General features: G+C 38.1%; 1 protein-coding gene across 1 annotated transcript in view; it reads left to right on the top strand.

Annotated features, from left to right (window-relative positions):
- The window catches only part of KATNIP (katanin interacting protein), a gene marked incomplete at its 5' end in the record, with an annotated part of 53,465 nt that overhangs the window by 27,331 nt on the left and 11,162 nt on the right, over nucleotides 1–14,972 (top strand). Inside the window, 6 exons of the mRNA XM_080354164.1 lie at nucleotides 1,273–2,007; nucleotides 2,587–2,795; nucleotides 5,755–5,830; nucleotides 7,537–7,714; nucleotides 10,221–10,386; nucleotides 14,663–14,820. Coding sequence (XP_080210290.1) covers nucleotides 1,273–2,007; nucleotides 2,587–2,795; nucleotides 5,755–5,830; nucleotides 7,537–7,714; nucleotides 10,221–10,386; nucleotides 14,663–14,820 — 1,522 coding nt within the window. The remainder of the gene's footprint in view (nucleotides 1–1,272; nucleotides 2,008–2,586; nucleotides 2,796–5,754; nucleotides 5,831–7,536; nucleotides 7,715–10,220; nucleotides 10,387–14,662; nucleotides 14,821–14,972) is intronic.

Raw genomic sequence — 14,972 nt, 5'->3', positions numbered from 1 at the left:
ATTATGAGGCTCTGGGAAGTACTATCTGGGATCACCCACCCCGTGAGTATCCATGTAACAATGATTTGAGCAAGAAACTGGCTTAGAAAAGACTGATGTTCTCTGAAATATGGACCTTTGCTTCCTATCTGTATTTGCCTCATGGGCTAAGAAGGAATGGCCAGGTTGGTCTCCAGCCTTTCATTCTGGAAGAAAACCCCATTTAGGTAGTTTTCCATGTACTTTAAAATTCTTATTTTTATCTCATTTGTCCCCAGTTTAAATGATTATTGGCCATAGATAGATTAGGAACATTGCCTTTTTCCCAGTGCTTCCGAAAACGAAGTTAAAAGTTAGTCTTGAGCAGTCTTTTGGGAAAACATTATTTTGCATTTTACTGCAAATGGCATTTATTCTTGATAACCACTTGTTTTAGTATCTGCTCAAGGACATTGTACACAAGTAAAATCCAGCCCATGGGCCTGTAATTGTTTAGTACTCCACTTGCTTTTCTTCATTTATTTGAAGAAAATACATAAGTGACAGCTTTATTGAAAATCTTTGTTATTAGCTGCTCTTAATTGTTCTGAGATGGAAATGAAGCAGCTCCCCAGTGCAGTCACAAGGAGAGCATGCTGTGCCCCCACTGTGCCCCTCTCATGCGTTGCCCCCATTGCGTTCCCTTTAGACACTTGGTCATTATCCCCCTTCTACATCTCACACTTGCTGAAAAGTGAGAAGACTATTTGGACACTACCTGTGTAGAATGCAACACTCACCTCACCCTCCCTGTATGCTGAACCTACTTCTTTTTTTTTTTCACCTCTTTATATAGCCATGGGTGTTTTTAACAGCACTAGCTTTTCTCTGTAATGCTTTAGAAAGTTCACCCCTTCAGCCATTCCCAACTGTATGAAAGATCTTCTGCAGAAATGCCGGCACGTGATTTAAACTATTGTGACAGCCACACAATAAGTATCACTGGGCAAAATCCCAATTGTCGTAAGTGTTGAGTCAAGAATTCGCAGTCTAAAATTTGTTGCATTTTTGTATCTTGGCACCTGCCCTGCTCTTCAGTATTTCGAAGTAATTGTTTTCATTATGTCTAAATGGGGAAGGGAAATTGGGACATGTAGCCTTCATAATGTGGAGGCAATATAAAAGTGCTAGCATAACAGAATTTCACAGCAAGGGAATGCGGATATGACCAGCATAATTCCAAAAAGTCTGTGTTGTAGTGGTTTGCACCCAGTCCTGTTTATGCATTAAACGCATATGTAATGTTATTTTCAGATCAAGACTTTTCTCTCACGGACGTAGCAACCTCTAGAGCAAAGTGGCACAACAAGCAAGAACACACTCTGCAAGAGTCCTGGAACTCCTTGGTGAAGTTTAATTATTCCCATCGTGGCCGAATCTCTAACATGGATTTTCAAGGGGATATCTTTGATGAGTTTCTCCATCAACAGAAAATCAGACGACCTGGAGAATATCAGCAAATGAGAAAAGAGGGACTGCAAATGCTACCAAAAAGGCAAGAAGAAGAAAATGCTGTGGAGGCACCAGATGGAAGTGATTTTGAAATTCCTGTTTTACCTTATGGGCAGCACTTAGTGATAGACATTCGAACAACATGGGGAGACAGGCATTATGTTGGTCTTAATGGAATTGAAGTTTTCAGTTCTAAAGGAGAGCCTGTTCAGATTTCAAAAATAACAGCTGACCCACCTGATATCAATATTTTACCAGCTTATGGCAATGATCCCAGAATAATAACCAACCTAATTGACGGGGTAAATCGGACGCAGGACGATATGCATCTCTGGCTAGCACCATTTACCCCTGGAAAACCTCACTTTATCTTTATTGACTTTGTGAATTCCTGTCAAGTAGCTATGATTAGGATTTGGAATTATAATAAATCTCGCATACACTCTTTCAGAGGTGTGAAAGACATTATAATGGTGTTAGATGAACAATGCATCTTTAAAGGAGAAATTGCGAAAGCATCAGGAACCTTGTCTGGAGGTATGCTGTCATTTCTTGTTTTCGTTGTGGAAACAGCAGTACAATACAAACAAATACATTTAGCTCGGTTGGTGTAGCTTTCCACTTCAAAGCAAGCTGGCACTTTGTATTGTATTTAGTTGTTTTCATTTCAAAATGTAATGAAAACCCCACTAATGCATTCTTCAATGATATTGTGAATTTTAGTAGCATGTAGAGCTAATCTGTACTCTTAATGGTGTCTTACCAACAATACCATATTTCAATAACATCAGATAATCACTAGACATTTAGAAGTTGCAAATTTTTCTTGTTTTCACAGATAGGGTCTTTTGGAAAAGGTAATGGGGAAGCTTTGTTCCCATTATATTTTATATGCACTTGAAACTGAGTTTGAACTGAATTCTTTAGGTTTTTCTGCTGTGCAGTGTAAGTTTGAGAATGAATGTACTATTTGTATCAGTAGTCAGTATCAATTTGCCAAATATTCTCTTTAAACACTACTTCAAATTAAATGTAAAGAAGGACCAAACATAGTTTTTATCACACTCTATATTCTTTTATATGGTTTCTCCATTTAATTCTGTATGTTGCCTTCAGCTCCCGAGCACTTTGGGGATACTATATTGTTCACTACCGATGATGATATTCTTGAAGCTATATATTGCTATGATGAGACATACGATGGAGAAATGGAAAATACCAGCTCCTTGAGATACGAAGAAGAGCTCAAGAGACCAACAACTGCTGACAGAGAAGGAGATGAAAGACCTTTTACGCAAGCAGGGTTAAGAACAGAGGATCAACAGGTAGGAGCCTCTGTGTTCAGAACTCTCTATGAATATGTCTTTCTGAAAGATGAAATGAAAGCAGGAGATGCTAATTTCCATGATGCAGTGAAGCTCTGCAGATTAATACAACTATCTGTCTATCTTGAAGATTTTTTTTCCACTAGCTCAATAATTTATGCAATTTTTTTAAGTCCAAAAGGTCTTCCAAATTTCAGTTTCCCTGATTAATAAGACTACAAGAAAGGCTATACTGGATTGTATATATATATATATATTTTCTTTACTTACTTGGACAGCAGTTAGAGGGGTTTTTTAATTAGGCATTCCTGAAGCTTTATGTTTCTGTCAGTGATTTTTACCATACAGTTATTATTGCAACGAGTAGTTGTGCTCCCTGTCAATCCAAACCAAAGATTTTTCCGTATTTTCCTCAGTGGATGAAACAGTGGTTTACTGCACTGACAACAGAGCTTTTCAAAAGCTCCTCCAGAAGTGTCTTACTTTCTTGTCAAAATTATCCATGGTCATCTGTCTTTCCCGTTAATTTGGTCGTTCTTCAGATGTCAACTAGCAGGTCAGGCCTGTAACTGGTGCACTTGACCCAGCTCTGACTGTGGCCAGTAGTGGGTGCCTGGGCAGAATGTCAGAATAGAGCAAACATGTAGTGGTGTTTCTCTGAAACACTCACCCAGCCCTTAGAAATTTGTCTTACGAAGACTTTTTGACTTAACCTTTGTGTTTAATATCCTGCCATGGATTTTTATTGTGTTAAGTCATCCACAAGCTTTTTGAACACATGCGTGCTTCTACAACTTACAATGCTCTTTGCTAAGTTTCCAAGCTTAACTTGCACAGCACAAAGAACCTGTTTCTGTCTCCAGGTTCATTTAATGTCCCTTAGTTTTTACCTTTGGAGAGACTAAGCAATTATTCCCTATTCCCTTCTTCAAGCCACTCAAGAGATTTATGCCCCTCTGTTACATTCTCTTCTAAATCTCTCTTATCCAGAATGGTTAGTCCTGCTTTAGTTGTTCCTCACATGGAAGGTGCTATACAAGTATGGTCAAGCACAGGAGCATGGTGATGCTTTCTACTTTTTATTTCTTTTCCAACAATTTCTGTACTATGATGCTATTTTGTTCTAGCTGTAAGGGTCTAAGAACATAGGTAGGACAATGTTCACAAGCAGAAGTAGTTGAAATAATAGAAAATTAGATCATATCTGAAAGAAAAGAGACTGGGCACCAGTGGAATGAAGGGATCTAAGCAGGCAAGAAAGGAGGAGGAGGGAGAAAAGAGATGATACGGTGGCTTGGCACAGATCATTTATGGCCTGCAAGGGAGGGTGTTATTCTGCATTCTATAGAACCAGTAGCTTTATCACATTCATGGGTTCTGATATTCAGTAGAGTTGCAAACTTCAACTCTCAGGCTGGTCTTTTAAAGTTGTTCTTAGAAAAAGGCATCAGATACAGTCACTGCTTTGTGAGAGAGGCATCTCCAGTTGGAGGGTGTTTTCCCACCTCCTGTAGGTTATTGGTGTGTGGTTATTCCTGTGCACAGTTCTTGTTCAGTTTCACCTACTGAATTACCACAAGGACATTTGCTACTATACGAAGTATGTTACAGTTTGGAAACATACACATACAAGATAAGTCCATCGTTATACTGCAGAGGTCTAATACAACAGTAGGAAAAAAGCATTGACAAGCCTTTTATTTTTTTTAGGCACAATGTAAGTGCATTTGATGTATCCTGCATGACAGGAAGTTACTTCTAATGATGAATGAAACTATGAAGAATGAGTCTGGACTTCTAATTTCCTGTTTGGCTTTTTGATTACTAATGAGGATTGAGCTAATGTTTTTGTACAGCTACTTATAAAAATATCATTCTAATCTGCTGTTATTTTGTTTGGAGCTCAATACTGTATGTCTAAAGTTAGGATTTTTTTCCTTATGTGTAGCATTTTTACACGTAACATATGTAACCATTTTATCCCACTCACTCAATGAAATGGAGTTGATCTGCAATGTTTTGTGGCTGTCCTCTGTCTTCCCTACCCTAATTGTACTAGCGTGATCAGCAAATTTTGTCATCTGTTTATTCACTTTCTGGATTGCCATGTTTAATAGTATAGGCCGTTATTAATTGGTATTGTCAAAGAACAAATGCCAGATTTTGGATAAGTTTACTTCTTTGTTCTGCCTCCTGATTTTCAAGAAGAAATTGTAGTGGCATTCTCTGAGGTCTTAACTTCCATTCGGACTTATTGTTTCTGCAACATATTTGCAGTCTGTTGCAAATACAGCGTATTACTATTATTCTTATTAGCTAATAGCAGTCTTCAGGTAAATAATAGTGACTTAAAGATTCCAGCCTCTTTGAGAGTAGGTAGCCCGCACTAGGGAGTCTCCCATTTAACACTCCTATATGCGCTAACAAAAAAAGCCCCAAATAGTCTTGACTTTCTAAGGATCCATATGATCTTCTACATTTTGGGGCATGTTTTCCATCATTTGCAGGACAGCCTGGATGGTAAGGCAAAGAGAAGATTGATACCCTGTTTCCCCGAAAATAAGACAAGTCTTATATTAATTTTTACTCCAAAATGTATTACTTTTTTACGTGTATAGCTGCCTGGAGGCTATTTAAATGGACTTTTTTTTATTAACTGTACCTAGGGCTTATTTTGGAGTAGGGCTTTTATTTTGAGCATCCTCAAAAATCCTGAAAAATCATGCTAGGGCTTAGTTTTGGGGTAGATCTTATTTTTTGGGGAAAAGGGTATACACAAGGCTGGACATTAACAAACAACCCACTGCCTCCCCCCAAAAAAACAACCAACCAAACCAACCATAAAAAAACCCCAAAGAAACGTACAAATAAACCTCCACTTTATAAACAATATGTCTGTAATATATATATAATATGCATGTTCTTTGCACCTGTTGGTTTACTTTTTTTTACTTTTTAGGTTCAAGAACAGGTAATTCAGACAGACCTTCTCTCTGAATGTATACTCAAGGAATCAGGAATATTTACTGGAAAATGTAAGTTCTTATATTTACTTCTTCCTTAACCACCCTCCTCCCTAACATGTTATCAAGGAGGATCTAATTTGTCAGAGCAGTATAGGACTTTGTGACAGATGTCAGGTCTGGAGTAAAGAAGAGTAATTGAATCTTTAAGGCAGAAGCTTTGTTTACTATGGCATTTAGAACATTATATTGTAGCAGTTGTCTTTTAATCTCAGAAAAATAACACTAGCCATTTACCTAGTCCCTGGATGGGATTTGTAATAGCTGCATCCCTTACCCAGTAATTCTCTCCCAATCCTGTGTATTTATGTAGATGGACTGAATTTCTCAGATTGGATTGACAATAGCTAGACCAGAATGTTATATCCATACTTAAAGTAACTGATTTCTTTATCCTGTACAAAACCAACATGCTCTGAGCTTGGAGTTGGGTTGAGACCTCCAGATGTGCCTTCCACCCTGCATCAGTCTGAGGATCTATGGAGGAATTGGCATGGCAATGTGAATACCAAACCGTGTGTGGAGAGCTGCTTCACCCTTTCTTTCCCCTTTGGTTTGAAAATACACTCTGGTCTTGCCTGAAAATTCTTGCGTGCTTGTGCACAAAATGAGTTTAGTCTTAGTAACTGCCTTGGGAATAGCATCTAATATCAACGTAGCCATGGCTCCAAACTTGGCAGCTAATGGAACTATTTATTTCTTAGTGTCCCTGCAAATACTGAAGAGATCTTACACCCAGGCAAATTTATTTGTATATCAAGACTTAGTCTCATGTAAATAGCTACAGCTATTTATAGGTAATTGGGCTGGATGGCTTAATAGCTTTAATGCTTGTTTGCTTTACAGACCATCATGGCTGCTGGTGCTTCTTCAGGTATTATCCAGCCTGATTATTTCTGGGCTTCTGTAATGTGTGAAGTGAAAGATATTTTTTAATTTAGAGTGATGGATTTTTATGGAACCTAATCAGATTGGAATATTACTTGTTATGTCTGTATATGCTATTTATACTTTTTCAGGAAGGCATGAAACAGGTGGATCTGAAGATACATATACAATCTTTTGTCTGCCCCATTTTTCTTTCCTATTTATTTTCTGGAGATGCAGTCTAATCAAGACTGCTGCTTTTCACTAATGCTCTCTCATTAAAATACTTCCATGTGTCCAGTTCTGACATGAAGATGGTAACTTAAACACATTAGCAACCAAATTTGATTTTTGGTTTAACTGTGAGTTGGTATTCTCTAACAATTTTTGGATTTACAAGCGACTGGATTTATATGAGTCTATATAGTCATTTAGCTTTCAAAAGATGATAGATGGACTTCAGACTAATAGGTCTTCTCTGTGTCAGCATAATTACAAAATCTGTCATGTAACTGCCTAACCGTATCGCTGAATTACTGTCAGTCTACAATCTAGGTAATGAGACACTTGATAACGTGCTTGATCAGTTGTGTCGTTACAAGTGAACAAGATGCTAGGAGTCCATTAATGGGGTCTAACACAGATTTACAGAACATACTGCGCTGTTCCACGGGGGTAGGCATGCAGACCAGGAAATATACAAATACAGCATATAAAGTTATTTAATCCAAACAAAATACACGTTCTGCTAATCGCTTGGGCTTACATGTGTGCTTATATAGGCTCCTTACTTCAAACTAGTAAGTATTAATAGGTACATAGATATATTGTATGTATATTCTTTTATATAGGCCTGCAACTGAATTTTACCATGACCTGGGGAGACTCTCATTACCTTGGACTGACAGGGCTTGAAGTGATAGGAAAGAATGGTCACGCATTAAAAATAAGTACAGAACAGATTTTTGCTTCACCCCAAGACTTAAACGATCTTCCAGAGTATACAGGAGATTCCAGAACATTGGAAAAGTAAGTAGCAGAAGAGTTGGATTCTGGATTTTTTTCCCCCCCTCATGCCTGTTGTTTCCACCAACTGTTTTGGAGCTCATCAATTTTAGATGCGTTTTACATCAAACTTTATAAAGTGACAGAATTATATAAACTTTTATTATGTTAACACATGTTAATGCAAACATGATTTTCATACCATCACTGCTCATTCTGGGATTTCACAAGCTACCCAGGAACAGCTTGTTGTAAAAACATGAATGAGATGTTTCCAAAAGATGGTGTTTGAGTTAGAAAATGCTAACATGCCTGGTTGGTATCTCTGCCAAGGACTTTCCAGGCAGAAATGTGGGTGTTGTGTAGCATCTGTCTATGCATATGCAGTGATATTTATGCAGGTTTTCTGGATAATTTCAAGGAAAATTTTCAAGTTAGCAAAGAGTGAGGATGCATTAGGGACTTGCACAAATAGGTGCTGTTCTTTTAGAAATTCTGCACCTTTTTTATGTGTTGTTTTTTTTTTTTTTTGTAATTCCAATGAAGTTTTATACATTGACAAGTATGCTTCCTCACATTAACTTGTGCTTCCTAATTGGCAGCAGAATAGAGACCGTAGGCTATAGGTTTGGAGAGGACTTGGCATTTGTTGTTATTGAAGCTGTACTCTGTTGTTTCCAAGTCATATTTCAATTTTAAAGGGTATTTTCAGTTGTAATCCTGTCCTCTGGCATGTTTATGGTCTTGCGAATAAGTTTATGAATTAGGACTTCTCTTTTCAAAGTCTTTGAGTCTTCCTTAGAATCTTGTATTTATCCACATGTACACTAACTCTGTTCTTTGTAAATTCTGCTAATCTGACTGGTACGTATGTCAAGCTTACTTGTATATAATTACTCCATTCTTCTGCCTATTTGCATTACAATCTCTCAGTAGGCATCTAAGAAATCTTCCTATGAGATGCCCTCTGATGAAGGTTCTGGTGGGGGAATCTCTCCAGGCTCCACTGTGATGGACCCAAATGCAAAGAAGTCATTTACCTTTTCTGTGCATGTCTTATCTTCCCTGAATGGTCCTTTTGCAGCCCGGTCATCTGTTAATCCTACAGAATTTCTGGCAGGCTTTCTGCTCCTGATGTATTTGAGGAATTTTATTTATGGTACCTTTGGCTTGCTAGCCTTCATACTCTTTTTTTGGCCTGTGCAGACACATTTCCAGAGTTTATGATCCTGTCAACGTAGGGATTTTTGATCATGACTTTTGTTGAAAGATGGCATATCGTAATTTCCTTTATCCTGCCACTGAGCCAGGCTGGCTTTGATTTTTTTTGAGTCCTCCCTCTTTCTAACATCTTTCTTAGTAAGTGGGATACATCTGTCCTGTGCTTCCAGTATGATAACCCTTAATGTTCTCTCTGATGTGTGTAATTATTTTGTTTTGTTGTTATTATTATTTTTGTTTACATCATGATTTTGGCTTAAGAACCTTTTTGGGCACAAGAAATTGAGGGTTTTTTTGCTTTTGAAAATACTGCAAGCATGTTGAATTTGAGTACACTACAGTGCTCTTTAGCTGTAACATTTGAAATGGGTCCTGTGTACTATTCAGTACCAAGTCAAGCATTATAACATCTCTCATGGGCTCCCTAATCAGTTCCTCCCTGAAAGAGTCATTATTCAAATCTTTTTCTTTACGAAACTGCCAAGTCTGGCACTCGTTCTTCCATTAAACTTTTAAATAAATAGTAAGTACACAGGGCAGTGTAGAAAAGTAATTATGATGGACAATTAATTCATATTCTCCTTTACTCTATCTTTGTATGCCATATTTTGTGGTAGAAGAATATAAAGTCAGAATTCCAAAATGAGGAAATGATGGAATTAACTTTATCTAAGCAGCCTGAAGTCTGTGCCCTTATGAAAAGACAATGTCATGCTGGTAGAAAGCTTTTCTTGAATGTAGGAATGTGCCCGCCTGTGTGCATGAAGGATGTGAACGGACTCTGCTTCTTCCCCGGGTTATCCAGCTCCTGGTCAGATTTCAGTATAATTGCACCGGTGTAGCAACACACTGCAGAGTACCAGATATACTACTTTAGGCATGGAACAATATTAATAAATTATATTGTGTCTGGGCCTTAGAGTTTTGCCTTCAGCCATTTTGGCACAAAGCTAGTTGAGCTTTGCCTGCCTCTGTTCACACAGGGGAAAACTCAGGATATTTCTGTTTTTCCTCAAATGGAAATACAGCTAACAGAAATACAGGTTTTTCTTCCCCACACCATCTTTAATTCAACAATTTCATACTATTTTTTGTGTTTACCGTGGTTTTTAATTGTGTGCACATAGGCACAATGAGCCCTGGAAGCTGGAAGTGGTGTCTAGAAATGAATTAACTCCTAGTAAAGTACCTGACTTTTATGAGAAAAGCAAGCTTTTCTTTTCTATTTTCTTTTTTCTTTTTCTTCTTTTTTTCTTTTATTTTTTTTTCTTCTTTTTTTCGCCCAGCTAATGGATTTTTCTCTTTGTAGGTTAATAGATGGGACTAATATCACAGTAGAGGATGACCATATGTGGCTCATTCCCTTCTCTTTTGGAGAAGATCATCTGCTCACAATCTATTTTGATAAAATTGAAAGCATTGCAGGGCTTCGCTTTTGGAACTATAATAAATCTCCAGAGGATACCTATAGAGGGGTAAGTAAAAGAAAAGGAGCACTGCCAGCAAAAATATACAGCAGTGCATTGGAAAATTGGTACTGTGATAAATGAATATAGCTGCCTTAATGGAACACCATAAATCTTTCTAGATTGTCTGAGTCTGAATTTTGTGGCAGGTATAATGCATTTCTGTCTCCACAAACAGCAAATATTGAAAAAAAGCCAGAGATAGTTTAAAGAAATCTTCACAGCTGATTTTTCTAAGAGACACATACAATAGCACATATTATTTTCAAGATATATGGTTCTGAAGTGGTATCTTCTCAGTACCTAGTAGTTAGGCCTAGCATATGATTCTTTATTTCCTGGAATACAAGGAATGGTAAAACAGGGGACTCTTCTCCAACAGAAATTCTGTTTAGGTAAGATACAGGAGGCCAGTCAATCAGTGCCACCTTTTCCAAGAAGCAAGCAATCTCTAGAGCTGTAACAGTTATTAGGGAATGTTGACATCTTCAAATAGTTTGGCTAAAGTAGTTCAGCTAAAATTGTACAACATATCTCCTGTCGTCTTTTTCCAAATTGCTTGGTTTATATTTTTTTTTTTCATATTGTATTATTGGAATTGATTGGTAATTGACACCTGTTGGAGATCATGTAACATCTTGCTGGCATTCTGAGTTTGGCCGTCCCACATTTCATAGAATCATAGAATAGTTTGAGTTGGAAGGGACCCTGTTTGTTCTCAGAAGCTATAGATGCACTTGTAATGATAACTAAGTAGTAGTTCCTGTTCACTGCACAGCAAGTTTATGAATCCATTTGTTTCCAGGTCTTCCCCTTCACACATAACTATTCCATTCTTGATGTCCAAACTCAGTCAATAGATAAGAAGAAAAATGTCGATATGTATTAAACTAGCGAGAGACAAGACACAAAGAATAAGCAAAGTTCTGGAAAAAATCTAGAATTGGAGGCACGGATCCTTCATAGGATTGGGCAAGATAGTAGCAAAACTTGCAGAAATTCTTTGTGTAAATTTACCTTCCAGGTTGAACACTATATGAACACTACATAAATAGGAGATGTTACCTCTCCACAACAGAGCCCTGGTGTCTTTTAATATCAGCATGGTATGTTTTTGAGTGCCAAAGACTCCCCAGGGGGACAAAGCATAAGATCTTTCTTTTAAGCTGCAATTGATCAAGATTTTAACATACAACACCCAATTCTGTAATACATTGCATTGACCCAACACGTTTGACACCTTGGAGGGTTCAGGAGCATGTTGAGCTTTCCATGTAAACATACCCCTTGTAAAACAAATGGGTTTTCTTAGTAAAATCTGCTACTTAATTGATATGATTTGGCATAAAGGACGGACTCTTCCCTGTGAGAGTGGTACAGCTGTGGGACAGTATACAGTGATGGGAGACTTTCAAAAATAAATGTGACAAGGGCCAGAGCAACCTGTTGTAGCTTTGTGGGCTTCTCTGCTCTGAGCAGGAGCTCTGACTGGAGACATGCGGGAGTTCCTTCCAACCTAAATATTTCTGTGATTCTGTGTACAAAATGCAATATGAAGAACTGTGTTTAAGTGGCGGTTTGGAATGTTTTTCACTGCTGTTGTAAGCCCAACATTCTCTAAGGCGGAGCAGGGGAGAAAAACTTGAACATGAATTTCCATACCAAATCAGCTCCCTGTATGTGTGTCTCAGCTATTAAAGGAAGGAAAGAAATAGCCAAATCCTTAAAATCTAACATGGAATTTGGAGGCCAAACAAGAAAGAAAGGAAGGAAAGAAGGTATATTTTCACAGTTTACTTTGCTAGGTAGAAAATAGAGGTGAGTCTGATCAAGTATGCATGCAGGTGGCATGCCTGTCAGTCCCATAACAGTTATTGGGTACAATTTATATGAGAAGTTCATACCTGCAGTCCTTTAAATGGACAAAATAAATTATTTGGAAAACTGAAGATGCAAGGTATCTGCTAGGCCACAGTAAAGAGGCTTTAGACTGTAAACCTGGGGAATCATGACATCTGTCTCTTGAAGAATTGCTGTTCCTTCTAAGAAACAGTCCCTGGCTATGAGATATAATATTTGCTAGGCAGATGTGGACTGGCAGATTCTGTTCACAGCTTTAGTATGAGAGGGTAATGGCAGTGAACTGCCAAAATGAAGCCTTGTGTGCTATTTCCAGCTCTATGAAAAATTACCTTGTGAAAGCTTTGTTTTGTGATTTCTAAAATGCCATGTGTGATGGTTGATTGCCTTCTCAGATGATGAAAATTACTTAGAAATGAGGGCTGTAAAGGGCACATAAATATAAGCAGCTGTGGTATAATAGGTAAGATTTCATCTCCAAATCTCTGGACTTCCCATTCAATATGTGTTTCCTACAGTAAAGGGTATTTCAGTGGATTTTTCACCTCCTGTCCTTAGCATGACAGACTGGTTCAGCTGGGAAGTAGCATGCAGAAGAATTTCTGATATGAAAAGGGTATTTCCTTTCTTTGCTCCCAAGCTTATTAAAGATGAAAAATAGTTATTTCTCAATACTTGGTACTCATACAAACATCCCATCCTAATTAATCTCCATGCTGTTTGGAAGTGAACTGAGCAGCTTCTCTAGTCTAGTACAATAGCCAGGGTTTTCAAATCAATAAATGTTTGTGTACTTGCTTTTGGGATATTGCAGGTGTACCTTACTGAAATTGAAATTGAATAACAAATTAATTGCAAATGGGAAAAAAAATATGAAAACTGTTAGAAATATCAGGTCACTGATAATATACAGGCTTTGCAGAAAGCTCTGAATGTTTTTAAGTTCTTCTCAAATAGACACCTGAAATGGAGAATTTAATGATAAATATTGCAGATGTATTTTTAATAGAAATCCTAATAACGAAAATTAAATACTTGCATACAAAACTAAGTTAAGCTCAAATTATTGTATATGCATCAGTCAGTATAAAATCCAAAGATTAGAAAACTGACTCGCATTGCCTTTAGTCTAAACTAAGTCTTTTGTTAACTAAATGAATCTATTTTAGTTCAGTCCATTAATCAGCAAGCTTTAATTGTAGTGCCAATTACAAGGCCATCTCATTGTATTTCACAGGTATTATTCCTTCCTTAACTGGTAGTTAGTGAAAGACTCAGTGCAATACGTGCTGCTTGTCTGTTATATTTACCATATTTCAGGGCAAGATGCAGGGATAATTGTTGCTGCATGATTGAATTGTTGTGTGACTGGGATCATGCAGACAACACCAGATGGTGCTAATGGGGGAGGGTGAAGGGGCCAGGACTCCCTCATCAGCTGGATAAGTATGCCTGAATTATTTAGTTTAATCTTTAGAGATTGTATAAGATGCGCATGCATCTGTGACGTGGACAAGGCTCAATTCTTTCTGCCTGGAACGGGCACCTCTTCTTTATTCATATGCCCTTGGGTTATGTACAGCACTGCTTGGCAGATGAGTTTGCATGATCCTGGAAAAGTCCAAATGTCACCTGCCACAAAGATAAATCAAACTGGTGAAATACAGGCTTTCTGTAAATGCAACAGAGACACAAAGAGCCTGCTCTCGAGAGAGCACAAGGTTACGGGATATCTTGGAGGCTGGTTTCAGCCAGCACTGAGCAATCAGGCCTGAGCTGGCAGTGGGTTTACATACACGCTGGCTCTGTCTGTCTCCTCCAATCACCTTTGTGACAGATGCTGACTTGAAAGCCACTTCTCTCCATTCTGTTGACGTGTGTATGTATTGCTGCAGTCTCAGGAATCATAGAATCATTTGGGTTGGAAAAGACCTTTAAGATCAACTCCAACCGTTAACCTCACGCTGCCAAGTCCACCTCTAAACCATGTCCCTGAGCACCACAGCTACACATCTGTTCAACCCTTCCAGGGTTGGTGACTCCACCACTACCCCGGGCAGCCTGTTCCAATGCCTGACAGCCCTTCCTGGGCAGAAAGGAAGCTTCAGCTTGCTGAGATGTAGTGAGATACAGTAATTGAATATTGCTTGAATACAGGGGTTTTTTTTTTCCACCCCAGATCCTCACCTCTCCCATTCCCATCAATGTCAGCTATGATGGTCTGAGTTGCACACTATGGATTGCAACTGGTATCTGCTGGTTTAAGGGTTTTTTTTTTTGTCAAATGATGTCGTGCTATAGAGGAATAAGATAAATATAACAAAATTATTGACATTATTTCAGCCTCTGACTTGAGTACAAATGTTTTGGATGTATTTTATTTTATATTGTCGTATCATGTAATGATATGTTATTTTTAAACAAGGCTAAGGTAGTCCATGTGCTGCTGGATGGTCACAGCATCTCCCCACCGGGGGGCTTTCTTATCCGCAAGGGACCAGGCAACTGCCATTTTGACTTCGCCCAAGAAATTCTCTTTCTTGACCACCTGCAGCCCCAGCTGATTAATAAAGCACAAAAGAGGTAAAGTAGAATGTTTTTGCTATCTGAACCACACAATTTCTCTTAAACATTTAGTATTCTTTCCTATTCTCTGTTGAAGCCAATTGTATGAGACACACCTGGATGAAAATATGAAGGACTTAGAGCAAAATGTTTCATTGGGTTTTAACTAT

The sequence above is a fragment of the Nesoenas mayeri genome (assembly GCF_963082525.1).
Source record: "Nesoenas mayeri genome assembly, chromosome: 15".
Lineage (NCBI taxonomy): Eukaryota > Metazoa > Chordata > Aves > Columbiformes > Columbidae > Nesoenas > Nesoenas mayeri.
This window is presented reverse-complemented; position numbering and strand designations above follow the sequence as displayed.